Source organism: Adiantum capillus-veneris, chromosome 8 (assembly GCF_014529385.1).
Source record: "Adiantum capillus-veneris isolate H3 chromosome 8, ASM1452938v2, whole genome shotgun sequence".
NCBI lineage: Eukaryota > Viridiplantae > Streptophyta > Polypodiopsida > Polypodiales > Pteridaceae > Adiantum > Adiantum capillus-veneris.
The window spans coordinates 20,323,778-20,341,180 of record NC_140938.1 but is presented as its reverse complement, the minus strand read 5'-3'; the positions used below and the strand labels follow the sequence as shown (position 1 = coordinate 20,341,180).

At 44.2% G+C, this 17,403-nt stretch overlaps 2 protein-coding genes across 10 annotated transcripts in view; one reads left to right on the top strand and one right to left on the bottom strand.

Annotated features, from left to right (window-relative positions):
- LOC147451774 (uncharacterized) overlaps positions 1 to 17,403 on the top strand; it is a 155,729-nt gene that overhangs the window by 89,235 nt on the left and 49,091 nt on the right. The gene's annotated exons all lie outside the window — the stretch shown is intronic.
- LOC147451775 (uncharacterized) lies at positions 2,207 to 5,045 on the bottom strand. Its single transcript, XM_086518735.1, has 7 exons — positions 4,734 to 5,045; positions 4,288 to 4,434; positions 4,123 to 4,183; positions 3,576 to 4,038; positions 3,110 to 3,476; positions 2,858 to 3,019; positions 2,207 to 2,744 (listed from the first exon to the last, which is right to left on the bottom strand). Exons 1-7 carry the CDS (start codon positions 5,043 to 5,045, stop codon positions 2,277 to 2,279), a joined length of 1,980 nt encoding a protein of 659 aa, XP_086374861.1. The 3' UTR covers positions 2,207 to 2,276.

Sequence of the window (17,403 nt, the reverse complement as noted above, 5' to 3'; positions counted from 1 at the left end):
CGATAGAGATGGCTGCTATGTATGGCTTTCTTGACAATGCATTGGCCACTACATTTTTCTTTGCTGGGGTGTATACCATTTGAAAATGAAGTTTTCCATCCTCATAGGCTTACTTCGATAACTTGGCTTGAGTAAAGAAATACCTTAAACTTTGAAGATCCATCTTCAGTGTAAAATCAGTCCGAAGGAGGTAATGGTCGGGCGAGGGGGCTTGTGAGGAGTCCCTCGCTGGTAGAGCAGAGGCAGCCATTTTGTGTTTGCTACTGCGAGAAGTGGTCCTGCTGAGGCAGAGATCGTCCACGAAACTAACGAGCCGCTGACGATCTCTGCCCCAATAGGACCACTTCTCGCCCTCACTTGCAGTAGCAGACATAGAATGGCGGCCTCTGCTCCACCACAGAGGGTCTCGTCACAAGCCCCCTCGACTGATCCCACGGAGCCGACCATTCAACTTGCTCTGTGACGATCAACAGCCCTTTTTTGCTTTGCCTGAGTCTTCTCCAAGGCAAGCTTGATCTTCTTATACATTTCATCCATGCTCTACATATTGATGTGCCTCAAAAATTTTGTCCTTTGTGTGCAAAATAGGAGGAACCTTTTTGTGACTTTCAACAATCTCAAAAAGTGCCTTGCCTGTTGACGAATGCACGGTATTGTTGTACGCATACTCAAGCATGGGCAGAGATTGTTCCCACTTTCCCTTATTGCTTGACACATAGCATTTCAGCAGATCCAAGACAATAGAATTAGCCTCTTGTGACTGTCCATCACTTTGGATGAAATGAGAAGGAAAACTTGAGTGTAGTGCCCATGTTTTCAAATAAGCCTCTCCAAAACAGGCTCGTCATACGAGGAGCACGATCACTAACAATAGACTGTGGCATACCATGGTACTTGAACACATTGTACATGAACAACCGTGCCATCTGAGCAGATTTTATCTTCTTCCAGACACAAATGAAATGGGTTTGCTTGCTGAAGCTGCAAACGATGGTCCATATACCATCATTCCCTATCAGCGTTCTTATAAGATCAAAGATAGAATCCATAGCAATACTTTCCCATGGCTTATCAGGAATAGGCAGTGGCTGTAACAACCGTGGTGCCTTTTGCCTGTCAAACTGGACATTTTGGAAAATCACGCACGATGGCACAAAGGCATCCACATCTCTCTAGGCCAATAAAAGAATGTCTCGACCGCTTTCATTGTCGCATCTATACCACGATGCTCTGCATACGGTGGGACATGCCTTTCTACCATTACCTTATGTCACAATGGCCTAGTGACACATAGCCTTCCATGCATCATCTAAAAGCGTTTTTGAGGAGGTAGTGCTCATGGCGTTGCCCATCTTGCAAGAGGTTAAATTTGTGGCTTTCTTGATAACGCATCAGCCACAACATTCTTCTTGCCTTCCACATGCATAATCTAAAACCGAAACATAGAGAGAATGTTTGTCCATCGCATTTGCTTTTCGTATAACTTTGGACTGTGTCAAGAAGCATCGCAAGGTCTGATGATTTGCTTGGACAACAAAATCAGCTCATAGCAGGTAATGCTTCCATCTAGAAAGCGCATGAATCATAGCCAGTAGCTCTTTCTCATAGATTTGCTGTCTTTTTTGGCCCTTGCAAGATTCTTCTCTCTAAGCTACTACCCGACCATCTTGCATTAACATTGGCCCCAATACTGTAGCCGCATGCATCACACTGGACCACAAATGACTTCCAAAGATTTGGTAAAACAGTTACTGGATCCGAAGTCATCTTTATGAGATTAAAAGCTGAAATCTCTTTTTGTGTCCACCTGAAAGTGACCTCTTTCTTTTGCAAAGCATGTAGGCATAGTAGTCCCGTACGGTCACGTACGTTTTCTACGCGTACGATGATGTGCGGTACTAAACGAACTAAAAAAATTTATGATGTACGATGACATTATGTACGTTCAAATTTAAAAAAACAAATAAATTCTCAAGTCTAAGGGCCTAAGGCTTAGGCCTTAATACTTACTTATAGAAACTTGACATTTGTATAGATTACAAGTTAGTAGTTACAATACTACAATGAAAAGAGTCAAGACTCAAAGACTAAAGAGAATGAGCATTACATAAACCAAAATGATCATTGAAATTTGATAAGTAGAGACCAAGTGGCAAGGGCTACAAAGTACTCAAAAAGTGGCAAGGGATACAAAAAAGTCCGGGGACCAAGTGACAAGGGCTACAAAGTACTCAAAAAGTGGCACACCATAATAGAGAGACTAAATAGTAAAGTCATTAGTCACTAGTGCTCTCATCATCTTCCTCATCTTCCTCTTCTGAGCCTTGCTCATCAACATCATCCTCTTCCTCACAAGAGTCGAAGGATGACGGCTCATAATCTCCATCACTAATGAGGTTGCCTTCATCATCATACTCTGGCTCTCGAGGCTCTCTATCCTCCATAGTGATGGCCGCCGCACAAGAGCTGCTTCCGGAGCCTCGCCGCACATAGGTCCTAGGAGCCTCCTTGGGTGTTGTTGATGCTTTGCCTCTACCTCTTGTAGCCCTGGCACCTCTGCCTCTTGTAGCCGATGTAACTCCATGGATGACGACCTTCTTGCGTGATCGTGTGCGAGAAACCCGGCGATCAATCTCCTCAAGCTCCAAGTAGAGCTCACGAAAAATCATTTGCTCCTCAGGGTCTTGCTCTTTATCGACACTCTTTAGAGTGTCAATTGTAAGTGTGAGCTCATCCACGTTGACCTATTTGACATTTACAACATTGGACAATGAAAACATAATTAGTATATTCAAACTAATTAAAGACTAGAGTATAGAAAATGGAGTGAGTCGTGATTATAATTTATAATTTATACCTGTCGAGCCATAGGCATCTCATGCATAGAGCGCAACATGCGTAAATTGGAGCGACAATAGACAAGTCGCTCTAATTGCTTCGTTGAGAGCTTGTTTCGGATTTTGGTGTGGCTGAGGGAGTATGCGGACCAATTACGCTCGCATGCTCCCGATGAGCAATCCTAAAACACATCAAGAGAGGCATAAGCTATAAAAGACTATAGTTGAAGAGATTAAGCACAAAATGTAAAAGTTTGAGGCTTGTCACTTACTTGGCCAAGAACCCTCAAAGCAAGTCGTTTGAGAGTAGGCAATTGATAGCCAAAGCTCTCCCACCAAAATAAAGGCTTCACCAAGGATTGCCGCTTCCAACACAAGTTGGAAGTAAATGCGGTGCCTCGTTGGTCGCTATAGTTGATTACCTCTTGGAGAAATGCTCCAATGTCCTCTTCTTTTAGCACCTTAAAGAGGTAATTGTTGCGCTCCTCAATAAGCTCTTGATTTGCAAAGAGTTCGGGCTTCTTGTAAGCCGGATGCAAGAGAGCCGCAAAGTAATGGATAGGTCTCTTCATCCAATCCCACCGCTTTGTGATTAGGAGGAGAATGTCGTCTCTCTTGGGAGAGTCCTCGAGGTAATCACTACAAGAAGAGAGAGGAAATGTACTAAGTAGAGAAACAAGCATGTAGAATTTAGATATATAGAGAATGTATTATGTAATAATAAATATGTAGTTATACCGTGTTCCATCGGGAGCCCCATCTAGGATTGTAGACTTCTCAATCTCCTTGTAAGCTTCCTTTATGAAGTGCCATAGAAGCCCAATAGTTGCCCCTTCCATGTCGGTCATGCGGAGAGCCTTGTACAAGGGCAAGATCGCAACGACAAGACCCTTAATTTCTTGCCAAAACTCCTCCCGCAAGCAAAGCCGTTGGACGGCTTTTGCATCTTGTTGGGAAGCGGCGGACTCTCCATTGATCCACTCCTTAAACTCATCGGAGACCATGGTCTTTTGTATTTTGTTTTGCACATAATAGAGCTGCTCTAGAAGTAGCCACATGGCGGCAAAGCGAGTGGCCGATGGCTTCTTCAACTCAAGGTCGGATTGGGTGCGGTAAATGGCAAGCACCCTCACTTTGCCATTGATGAAATTGATGATGGAGAGTGCTTGGTTGAGGATATCTTTCACCCAACCTAGCTCCCCTATGTCTTCAAAGAGAAGGTCAAGGCAATGAGAGGCACATGGAGTCCATACTATGGATGGAAATTCCTTCTCTAGCCTCTTACTCATTGCCTTGCAATTTGAAGCATTGTCGGTAATCACTTGCACGACATGCTCCGCACCAACCTACACAAGAGGCATTTGTGACAAGAAGAGTTAAAACTTAAAAATTAAAACATAGGACTTATTGGCAATTGCTCAAGACATAAAGGCTCGATTTACGGTTTTACCTCAAGAATGGCTTGGCGGATGTGCTTCCAAATATATGCCCCAGTCACTTTCTTCCCTCTCGAACCCGCATCCACCGCCCGTAAGAAGTACGTGGCAAGAGGACAAGGAACAAGAATGTTGATGATGCCCCTGTTCTTGCGGTCGCTCTATCCGTCGGAGAGGATAGAGCATCCATACTTTGCCCAACCCGCACGTACGGGCTCAAGTGACTTGTCAATCCTTGCCCTCTCTTCATCAAGCTTCTTTGTTCCCATGTCGTGGTATGACACACCCGTCCACCCTTCGCATGGACCAACCGCCGCAATTGCTATGATCATCCTCTTCCATCGCTCCAACCGAAGAATGTTGAAGGAGAGATTGCATTCAATCACCGTGCGGGCAATCTCTATTTCTGCGTTCGTTGTCTCTCCTTGAGGAAAGACAAGGGGCCGGAGCATCCACCCACCGATTTCGCAAGAGAAGTTTGCTTTGCCATCTTCGGAGGCCGGCCACCATCACTTGAAGACCCCTTGGACTTCTTGGACTTCTTGGACTTCTTGGAGGAGGCACTACCATCACATGAGGCCACGGTGGCACCGGTAGCCATGGACATAGTTGGAGAGGCCTCTTCCTCCGAATCGGAGCTATCAACATCCGGCGACACGAACTCATCCGAGGTGACTCTACCCTTGCGTGTCTTCAATGGAAGATACTTTCTCTTGCATTCCGCAAGGATATCTTCGGGGATATTAGGACATGGCCCCGCTTGTCCTCCCATCTTTGTCAAGTGGATGATGAGACGGGTGAGGGAAGAGGTCATAGCTTTTGGGCAATATTTGCACCACCACTTGCAACAGTTTTGCTTGCCCCCTACCCGCTCAAAATATCGGCAATGCTTCTCAAAGGCTTCATGAAGAGGAGGCGGCATTATGTAGTATGTAGCTAGTAGCTACTAGTATGATGTACGATGTATCAATAGATTAGAGAGAGAGAGAGAGAGAGAGAGAGAGAGAGAGAGGGAGAGAGAGGGAGAGAGAGAGACCCAAGGAAGCTTGAAGGAGAGACCTGTCACCCAAAGGAGCTTGAAGGAGAGAGACGGTAGACGCAATGGAGACTCGAGAGCTTGAGCCCACTTGAGAGCTTCAATGGAAGCACATGGATGATGAGAGGCTAGAGCATTGAGAGGCTTAGGGATAGAGCTTGTACAATGTAGCTTGTAGTTGTAGGTTGTGTTGGATAAGAAAGGGGAAGGGTTGCTTAAATAGGAAGAGCCTAGAGGAAGAGCATGTGAGCAATGGGCATTGGGCAATAAGCATGGCAATGGCCCATGGGCCATGGGCATTGCAATTGGCTTCAAAACTGCCCGTAAACGGCTCCAAAAGGCCTACACAGTGGACGCTGCAAACGGTCAAAAAACTGCTAATGGTCATAAATTGCCGAAAAAATGACCGGACGGAACGAGCGGGACGGGACGGGTCCTGCCGGCCGGAACGACAGGTTCCGTTCGACGTATGAAAACTACCTTGCATGTAGGGGTGAAGCAATCTCGGCAAAGTTCTTGATAAACCTCTGTAGTAGGAGAATAAGCCCAAGAAGATACGAACATCATGCACAGTCTTCAAATCTGGCCATGTCCTAATTGCTTCAACCTTGGCAAGATCCATTCAGACACCATCCTTTGACACTATGTGGCCAAGAAAGTGGATCTCTTCCAAGATGAATTCACTTTTCATAGGATTGACAAGCAACCTATGACTACGTAGCTCTTCGAACAACATTGTTCAAGTGAAGCCTATGCTCCTCTTCATTCTTCGAATAGACTATTTGGTGGGCTACAACCTAGCACCAAATCTATCGCATCATCCTCGGGCCTCTCTGGCGGCAACCAAGACGGTAACGAGTCAGAAAAACATGCATTAAACTCTCACAAAAATGCTGACCTTTCTTTATCTAACATAGATAAATTTGACAGACAATTATCCGAAACATCACGTGCAAAAATCAAGTATGCAGAAAGATGATTCTGAATTACAGAAGTGATAGCCGAAGCAGATACAATAGGGATAGACTCCCCTTTTAGCTTTACATCAAGGATGTGAGTTTTGCCCCTATGCTGAAGAGTGATCTTCTTGTTGAAGAGATCCAGCCTCCATGTATACGGAACATCCACAGAATTCCCAACAGCGCATCCAATGGTATGATATAAAATTCCTATTTGTCCACATATGATTGAATATGCAGACGCAGCTTTCCTATGATAGGCGTAACATACTCTGAGTGGCCAAGACATGGCAACCCTGCCTTTGATGTGTACCCCATCTCTTCAGCTTTGATGCCCAACTTAATGGCCAACTCTGGTGGGATAAAGTTTGCTTTAGCACTTGGATCAAAGAAGATAAGTCTTGTCTGGTCTCTGACTTTATGGCACGCTCTAACTCGTTGGCATCTGAGTTTGATCTATCACCCACCATATCTGGCACTAACTTGGCCGTGGGTTTGGGCTTCTTCCCTTTCCTGTCCTTTTTGTCCTCTGAGTCAGCTGGCATCCTCCTATGGGGACAATCTGCAGCAAAATAGCCAGAATGCTCGTATATAAAGCATTTGTTCTCAGCCATTAAAGCCTTCTTTTCCTCGAACGACTTGCGCACAAAAGCTTCCCTTTCTTTTTCTTGGCCTGTCCTTGAGACATCTTGCTTAGTCCTTAGTATTTTCTGACCCCTAGGTCGTTTCAGGAATCACTTTCACAACGGGATTCTTTGCTGAATATTTATTTTGCTAACCCCCTTTCACATTGCCCCAAAACCCACTGTCTTCTCCCTTCAACAAGGCATGACCAGTGTTGGCAACTTCCATAAGCTGAGTGAGGGTAGCTACTCTGTTCTTTGTGCAGTAGTCTCGAAGCCCTGTAGGCAGCCCGCAACAATACTTCTCAATCTGCTATGTCAGTGTAGAATGTTATTGAGAGCAACGCAAAATGTTCGATTGTACTTGTGTAGGCTCTTGCAAGTAGCTGCAATGAGTTGGTGCCAAACCGTCATGGCATCGGCTTCAAATTCATTTGACAGCCATGTAGATCCAAACATTTTCTTGAAGTATACCCATGTGGCGGGTGCCTGTCCTTGCATCAACAGTGTCGTCCACCATGTAAGTGCATTGCCTTTCAAGAAAGTGGCAACTTTTTGGACCTTGGAGGCCTCTGTAAGATTTCCCCCTGCATAAGTTGTATCAAACTGCTGGAGGAAAGTAAGAGCCTTTGCCTTATCCTCAAAGCCACTGAAAGTATCAAATTGCACAGCCCCACCGCCTTCTTTGTATGTTATTGGCTTTTACAGTGCTCCCAAATTATTGTAGGGAATTGTCTGCAACATGGGCACTGTAATAGGGATCATCAATGTCCCTTGGCCATTGACATTTTGTGTCAGTGGTGCCATATGTGCATGCTGGTCGGAAAAACCAGCCATGGCAGAATTGCTTTCTGGCACCCCAAACTGGCCCTGATTGCACTGAAACCCGTGCTGCATGCCAATGTTACCATACATGGGATTTGGCATCATGCCTTGCATACCCCCAAGGATGTATCGTGGGTCGTGAAAAAACCTATTGCATAGCTTGGAAAGTGGTTCTCTGTCCATTTCATACAACATTTGGACTTTAAAAGGTGGCTGGCTGAACTTGCAAAGCCTGTGGAATAGGGGTCCTAACCACCTGTTCGTGGACAGAAGGAAGTTTTCTTGGAGTCCCAACTAACCCCCCAACATGTGAGTGCTCCCTGTCCTACTGGGACACATTAGGGACCAGGGCTTGAGCCTCAACAGGCTCTACTGCATGAGACACTTGCCTTGTTTGTTGTGACACCGGTGGCGCTTCCAGAAATTCCATAAACCTAGGGTTTTGCACCAACCGAGAAAACACATTCACAACAGCAACCAACTCTGTCCTGAACGCATCCTCTTCTAGTTGCCTAGTCATATACCCTTGACCTTGTGGAGCATCCAAACCAAGTGGACAAGAGAAACTGAACCAACCAACTCGAAGAACTTACGAGCATTGACCGTGGGGCCTAAAACCCTATAAGGCAGAAGCTTGAACTCTAAAAGAGATTTTCGTAAATTGCGTTGACATGCTGACGTGGCAACTCGTACGATGACGTGGTAGGACAGTACGGACTTTTCGGCGTTTTGCGCTGTTGGGGCCATGTGGAAGGCTGCACGGATTTCCTCAAATTGCGTTGGCTGATTTCAGCACTAGCTTTTGGGAGCAGATGCTTTTGGGATGTAGTGCTTTTGAATCTGATACTCTTGGGGCTCTACTTTTGGGCATCCCTTGTAAGTTTAAAAGAGCCCTTGGGTCTCTCACTGTGCAGAGCATCTGGACGTAGAGTCTAAGAGAAGAGGATCCTCGGGAATTGTACTTTGCTGTGAGCAACAAATAAAGAAACATTGAAGGGGCATCAGTCTTTGGGGTGAGTGCTTCTGGGCGCGAAACTCCGTCGTGTCCTCTCTCTCTCTCTATTGAAGTTCAGTGATTCTGATGTTTCTGTTCGTGTGTTGCTATTGATTTCTCGCTTGGAGTGTCCACGCCTGTAACAGAGTGTTGAGAGAGTCGTTGAATATCTCGGGTCTGGACCTTTTGGTTAGTTACGGGGGGAGTGTGTTAACGTTATAGCATCTCAAGAGAATAGCCCAATGTGATCCCAATATTTATTTTGGCTTTAAGTATTTATTTTACTTATTTGTCAAAGTCTTGGGTAGGGAAATTCACTAAGGGGGGTACTTAAGGGCCCTCAAGCTAGTATATAAGCACCACCTTGCCCCCATTGTATACTCACTAATTCATTGCCCGGTTGGTTGGTTCAGTAGTCTCTCTCTCTCTCTCTCTCTCTCTCTCTCTCTCTCTCTCTCTCTCTCTCATTATCCCCATTGCTTTGCGCTTTTGCATCGATGACTTTGACATGGTATCCCAACCTCAGAATCTTTGATGACGTGAGAAGAGTGCATCACGGAGAAGAGGAAAACAAGAAGAGGGCAAGCGTATTTTGGTGGTGTTTTCAAATGGTACTCCTTTTTTGTGGCATTCACTTTGGTAGCGTTTTTTTACTGCAGTGCAATGGAGTTTTGATATACATCGAATGTCTTGGCAGTGCTCACAATCGCGTTTTATATAGACTACACTGGTAGCTAGGCGGATAGTGGGCGACCTGCATTTTGAAACGCTAGCCTAGGCTACTTGACGTGTGCTTACTTGCCTGCATTTTGAGAAGTTCGAAGTTTGGGCCAGCTCAACAACGCAGTGGAAAAGGGTGCTTTTGGAGCAACGTTTGAGAGGCAAACGCCAGCGGCTTTGGACAACAATACTCCCATACAAACTGCTTGTTTGGCCACCCTTAGACTGCGTTTTGAAATGTTGTCTGGGTGTAGGCCTAGTCATTTTGCAGCAAAAGAGAAAAGCATTGTCCGTCCAACCTTTCGCAATGACATTGTGTTGCCATCCCCAGTGTCAAAGACGAACCAAAATAAAATAATGGCTATGGAAGGTAGTATGACTAGGTTTCAGTTAGCGGCCTATGCTCAAGTGAAGCTCTCAAGGAAACCATCAATTTGTTTGGCGTGGGAATGTGAAGCCAAAAGAAAATACACCAGCTCGCTAGAGGACAGAGGCAAAAGCAAGCTTTACAAGGACGGCAAGGCTAGTACCCTGTTAGCGGCCTATGCATGGATGAAGTTCTCAAAGAAGCCGTCAATTTGTTTGGCTCGGGAATATGAAGCCAAAGGCAACTACATGAGCTCGCTAGAGGACAAAGGCAAAGGCATGCTTGAGGAGGTTGACAGGTCCAATGCTCAGTTAGTTGCCTCGGTACCCACGAGGTCCGAGAGCCGTTGTTATAAATGCAAGAAGATGCTTTGTTTGGCTTGGGAATGCAAAGCCAAAGTAAATAGCTGGAACTCACAAGAGGACAAAGGAAAAGGCAAGCTGGAGAGAGATATGTTGATAAAGATCTGAAAGAGGAGATCGGCATGGCACACGTAGTGATGGCCATAGTGGCCATGACGCCAGATTTCTAGTCAGGTGGCGGTTGCCGCAACTAGCTTCAGCCTGGGGGAGGCTTGTTAGCGGCAAAGAGGGGCAAATAGTGCTCCCTACAAATGATTTGGACCCATGTGTTGGAGTTCAACTCTTCACTGCTTTAATGCGTGGATCAGAGTTCAATGCCCATGCATCTGGCAAGAAACCAGCGAGACATATGAAGACACTATGGATATGCATGCCAATCCATTGTTGTTAGGTGGAGTATGGATAGGATGTGTTTCAAAGTTCATTGTCTAGGAATGTTTGTGCGTCATGTGTTCACAGCTCGCATTCTTGGCGTAGTGTGGTCTACAGTTCAATTTTCTGTGAGGCAACCGATGCTCAAGATGGCATTCTTCTAAGGTAAAAAGTTGGATAGCAAATGCAAGGTGTATCCACGGTAAGGGTCATTGCTGGAGTGTCCATGGTAGCTTCCTCGTCGACTTGGTCTTCCTACATAAGTCCACTGTGAGCTGCAGAGTGGGTGTTGAAGCTATAGCACCTCAAGTGAATAGCCCAATGTGATCCCAATATTTATTCTAGCTTTAGGTATTTATTTTACTTATTTGTCAAAGTCTTGGGTAGGGCAATTTACTAAGGGGGGTATTTAAGGGCCCCCAAGCTAGTATATAAGCAGTACCTGCCCCCATTGTATACTCACTAATTTATGGCTCAATTGGTTGGTTCAATACTCTCTCTCTCTCTCTCTCTCTCTCTCTCTCTCTCTCTCTCTCTCTCTCTCATGTATTCTCCCCATTGCTCTATGCTTCCACATCGTCGACTTTGACAGTGTTCATCAGCGGTTGTATGTTTTTATGACCCGTAACATGCATCTGTAATCATCTGTGTTTTGTTGTGATGTGTCACCAAATGAAAATTTCCAAATTGGGTGAGTTTGCCCGAGTATGCAACTTTAGTGCATCGCGACACCCTTTTAAAGATCAGCAAAGTTTGGGTGTGATGGCTAATTTTGCTATGCAAGAATATCAAGAGCTCCGATATGGAATGAGAAAATTGAATGACCCTCGAGGTTGACCCTCGTGGATAGTTTTGTAGTAACTTGTTTGTATTTTGCAAATATATTCATGGGGGTATGTCACAAACTGATGACGTGTCAACTAGTGAAGATGAAGGGGGTTAGGAATACTGATCCTAACTCTAGCCATCTAACTCTAGCCATCCTGCAGATCCCAGCCGAGGGGCCTAAAACCTTAGCAGAAATAGAAGAAGAAGAACTTACCAACTTTCTGAAGACCGGGTGAGTGGCCTAAAGACAAAATGGGTTAGGATTTTTACCAACTCGCAAATTTCGGTGGAGGGGCCTAAAACTTTAGTAGAAACACAAGAAGAAGAACTTACCAACTTACTGAGTGGCCTAAAGACAAAATGGATTAGGATTAAAAATTCTAACCCTAGAAACTTATAGAACTTTGGCCAAGGGGCCCAAACTCCTAAACTAAACCAGATCACACACACTCAGAAAATTACGTGCAACATGATGACATGTTTGCCATCCCGCAATTCGCGGAAGTAGCAGATGACGTGGCCTACTATATTGATTAGCCCATAGGGTGTGTGCTTTTGGACTAGTAGGTTTTAGAAGCTGTGCTTTTCATGTGAGATGCTTTTGAACAGGCCAAGGGCCTTTAAATATGTATGTTGGTCTCTCTCTCTCTCTCTCTCTCTCTCTCTCTCTCTCTCTCTCTCTCTCTCTCTCTCTCTCTCTCTGGGATTCTACCCGCGGGAGAAGAAGAGGAGTTACAGAGTTGTACCTTGTGGGAGCAATATAAAGAAATGTTGAGAGGGGCGCCAGGGTTTGGCACGAGTGGGGTCTGGGAGTGGAACTCCGCCACTCCGTGTCGTGTGGATTCTCTCTCTCTTCTCCAACTCATTTGTATTGAAGTGCTAAAGTCAGGTCAATTTGTTCTTTTCCAAGAGATTTTATGTCATAAAATCTAATATCTAATATCTAACCAACCCAAATGATTTTCTCATATTAAATTGATCACTTAATGTGGGAGAATAAACGGGAACAAGTGTTAAGATATAGACATGTGCTTATAGATCTATTTCAACACGGGGCCAATGGTAAAGGGGCCCAAATGAGAGGTGGTCTATCAAAGAGCAAGGCTAACAAATGGAGCATAAGACCTTAGGGTTAGCTTCATTGAAGACCTCCAAGAATGTGTGTAAAAGTCCTTTGACCTTAGGTAAGCTAGGGCTGAGCTTGAGGCGCGGGAACCCGACCCAGCTCGAGGTGCTTGTCCTGCTTGTCATGCTTGATGACTAAGGTGTTTGAGGTCTTGGGACTGAGGCTTGGGATAATTAAAGCTTTCTTCAAGTTTATGTTATGTTTGTGATGCATGAAGCTTTCCATCTTCATTGCATCACCTAGGTCACAAGGAACACAAAGATTGTATTGTAACAAGTCTCTCTTAATGGGAGAAATCATAATACAAATGCCTATTGGAGGAGGGACCGGCTCCACATAAATCCGGTCCTCAACTGTTGTCATGTTCTCTAAATTCTCTCTCTTGCAAAAGTATTGTTCATGCCAAGTTAACTAATTGCTATGATTAGGTTGCTATCTTCAATTATGTTCACCCGCTATGCTCACAAAGTCATTTCTCAAAAGTACTCTCATTAATTTCCGCTACTCTCAAATTAAATAGGCCAATTCCATTACATTGGTATCAGAGCATTTGGTTTCTCTTTTCTTGCTTAAGAAGAGAGGTCCTTAAGTAGCCTATAAATGGTTGATGTTGTTAATTATATTAGGGTAAGTGGAACTGGGATCTATTATCGGTTTTGTTGAGCCCACTATGTGGGGGATGGTGTACACCTGGGGAGCTTTAGACTTAATAATGGAGTCTTTTTAGACTTGACTACGGCTTTACCATTATTGAGCCATAAGAAGTCCGAAAGGAGCTAGCCCTTGGCAACTCTGCTATGTTAGACCTACTCCTCTACTCTCTATAATTAACCACTTCGAGTAGTGGGTGTAGATACTTAAGAGCCGATTTTCAAAAGCTAAGAGGAGTGGCAGTAAGGTTTTGAATTGCCAAAGCATACACTAAGTATATATATAAATTTTGTTAACATGGCTGACAATAATCAAGAGAGTAGAATGAACATTGATAGCTTTGATTTTGCACATGAAGGTGCTAATGATGATGCTCCCATATTTGTGAATTATCTCGTCATTAGGTTGCAGCAAGCTATGGGCAACCCTGCTTTGCAAGCCGAAGTTACTCAACAACTTCGTGGTTATGGAATTTCCCTTTCTCTCCAAGAGGAGAGAGAGCTTAGGAGGCCTCTTGAAGAGACCCCCAAAAGAAGACTCTCTCCCATTCGAGAGGAGGAATCCAAAGAGCAAGAAAGCAATGAAAGTTTAAGTTCCTTTGAAGATGTGGCTCCACGAAGACGGCGGTCTAGACGATCGCCCACTCCTCCCAAGCGGAAAAGATCAACACATAGTCCTTCTCCTCATCACTCTGAAAGGCAAGAGAGGAAACAAAGGAAGAAAAGGGCTAGGAAGAGGTCACCCTTTTCTCTTTCTTCTTCACCTTCCTCCTCTTCCGACGAAAGTTATGGCTATTCTCCTAGAGAATACAAGAGGGGAGCACATCACAAATCATTTCTTGCATAGCGAAGGTCACAAAAGCTAAAGAAGTTCAAGGAGGGAGGAAAGAGTATCTCTTTTCTCACCTATGATGGCACCTTTGGTGCTACCGACAAAGTGTTCGCCTTCATCCAGCAATTTCATGCGGCCTTTGGAGACGAGGGCTTCACAGAGTTCTCCAAGCTACGCCATGTAGCTATGCACTTCCAAAAATCAGCTCGTCAATGGTGGGCTAGCCTTCGTGGCAATAGTGAAGCCCCAAAGACATGGAAACTTTACGAGTTTCCATCGTGAAGCAATTCCTTGTAAGCGATGCAAAGGACAAAGTGTTTACCGAATGGCGCAGCTTGAAGCTCCTCTCCCATGAGTCTATCCGCAAATATGTAGACAAGTTTTGGGATTTACATCTCAAGGCTACTTTCTTTCAAAAGATAGACTTTGCCGAGCAAAGGCAACAATTCTGTGCGGGATTACCTGAAGAGATGGCCGAATACATCAACTCTCAACGGCCTGGTACTATTAGCGAAATAATCCATCACACCATGGTTGCTTCACGCATCAATTTCCATCAAGGGGCTAGACATAATGTCAAGCCCATGGAAAACAAAGACAAAAATGATGCAAAGGGGAAAACCAATGTTCAAAATACTTCTCAAGTCAATTCCAACAACAACAACAATCGGTCCAAGGAGAAGGGAGTTTACAAAGGTAAAAACAAACTCTCTCCTGAAGAGCTTGAAGCTTTTCACAAGGACCATAAGTGTTTCAAGTGTGGGAAGCAAGGACATGGCTATCGTTCTTGCCCCAAGAAGAATACTCGCAATGAGACTCCTAGGGCTTCCACCATTGAAGCTCCAAAAGAGGATGCTCATTGCAAAGGATCATCACTTTCCTATGCTTAGGGAAAGGTAAGAGAGCATGATGCATTCATCTTGTTTGACCTTGGCTCTACTCTTAACTTCATATCAATGGAGTTGGCCACCAAGTTGGGCATTCAAGCTTTTGAGATGGGAGATATAGTAGTGGCTGATGCATCTTTCAAGGGACAACAAGCCTGCGTTACTCCCTTGATTGGGAAGTTGAGGCTTCATGTCCAAAGCTATGTCGACAAGGAAGACTTCTTCATCTCTCCTCTCCAACATGAGGATGTTATCCTAGGGGCACCATGGTTTGATCGCATGGCTACCAACATGAAGTTCCCTGAAAGGAGAATCTACTTCACCTATAGGGGAAAGAACATGTATATAGATACTAGTGAGCGTGGTCGCACTATTCCACTTGTAAATCCTCTTGCTTTTGATAAGTCAATGAAGAGCTCAGTTTCTGCGTACATGATTTTTGTCAAAGAGTCTCTAAAAGATACTAATGTTTCATCAAATGTAAATGGATAGGAATCAAGAAGAGTTAGACTTGTCTAATTTTCTAAAAGGATTCCAAGATGTGTTCATCGATGATATCCCTATGGACTTAACCTCCAAAACGAGGGGATGATGACCATCGTATTGAGCTCCTTCCTGGAAGCTCACCACCTAACAAGCCTCCTTATCGAGTTTCACAAGCTCAACAAGAGGAGATCATGAGGCAAGTACAAGAGCTGGTAGACAAAGGGATGGTGAGACCTAGTTCCTCTCCCTTTTGTTCTCCAGTCCTTTTAGTGCAAAAGAAAGATGGTACATACCGTATGTGTGTGGATTATCGAGCACTAAACCATATCACTATCAAAAACAGATTTCCCGTACCTCGGGTAGAAGACTGTTTGATAAGCTACAAGGCTCGACCTACTTTAGTAGGATTGACCTTAAGAGTGGCTATCATCAAATAAGGATAGTGGATGAAGATATCTTAAAGACCGCGTTTCGCACAACGTTTGGTCTTTATGAATATCTAATCATGCCTTTTGGCTTGACTAATGCACCAGCTACGTTCAATCGTTCGATGGAGAAAATTTTTAGACCATACCGCAAATTCACTGGAGTGTTCTTTGATGATATCATCATCTACTCCAAGTCTTTGGAGAAACATAAGCAACATCTCCAAGTGATTTTTCAAGCATTAAGGGAGAACAAGCTTTTTCTCAACCAAAAGAAAAGCGAATTCTTCCTTCAAGAGATTCAATACCTAGGTCATATTATCTCTAAAGATGGTATCCGAATGGATCCATCAAAGTTAGAAATAATAAAAGCATGGCCTAACCCAAGAAATCTACATGAGCTAAGAAGCTTTGTTGGTATGTGCGCATAGTATAGATGCTTCATAGCAAAATTCTCTCAAGTAGCAGGACCACTACACGACTTAACTAAGAAGAACGTTAAGTTTGTATAGACTGCTAAGGAGCAAAATGCTTTTGAAAAGCTCAAAGAGAAGCTTACTTCCCAACCAGTTCTCGTGCTTCCGGATCTCTCAAAGCCATTTGAGGTCCAATGTGATGCTTATGGTGATTGCCTTGGAGCAATTTTGCTTCAAGAAGGGCATGCCATAGCATATAAGAGCCGAAGGCTCAATATTGATGAACGAGTCTTGGGCATTTATGAGAAAGAGCTTTTAGCTGTTCTACATGCCCTAGACACATGGAAGCACTACCTATTGGGGACTCCATTTATCCTACGAACTGACCACCAAAGTCTCAAGTATTTCATGACGCAAACCAAGCTTTTCGACAAACAAATGAGGTGGGCAAATTTTCTTTCACAATTTAATTTCCATATTGCTAACATAGCTGGTAAGCACAATCAAGTGGCCGATGCACTTTCACGACGACGCAAAGTTAATGCGGTGTCTATAGCTACTCACAATGATCTATCCTCTATGATAGATGAGTATGCTACTGACCCTGACTTTAGAGACATAATGTCAGCCCTTGCTTTGGGGAAGAAAGAGGAACCATTCACCTTGCAGGATGGTTATCTTCTCCACGGCAATAGGCTATGTGTTACCCATTCCCTTCGTAAGAAAGTTATGTATGAATCCCATGCTCCTCCATATGCGGGGCATAGAGGTATTCAACCTACTCTCCGAGGAGTAGAGACGTACTTCTATTGGCCTCCCATGAAAGTGGACATACAAGAGTATGTTTCAAAATGTGTAGTATGCCAAAAGACCAAGTATGATAGAGGGAAGCAACCTGGATTACTCAAACCATTGCCTATTCTAAATTCACCATGGGAGAGTATATCCATGGATTTCATTTTTGGATTACCCAAGTCTATCCTTGGGAATACAGGAATATGGACAATAGTTGACACGTTTAGCAAGCAAGCACATTTTATTCTTGTCAAGAAGACTATTAAGGCACATCAAATGGCAACTCTCTTCATATCTCAGATTTTCAAGCACCATGGATTACCCACATCCATCGTGTCAGATAGAGATCCTAGAATGACCAGTAATTTCTGGAAAGGTCTCTTTGAAAATCTAGGAATAAGATTGAATTTCTCTTCGGCCTATCACC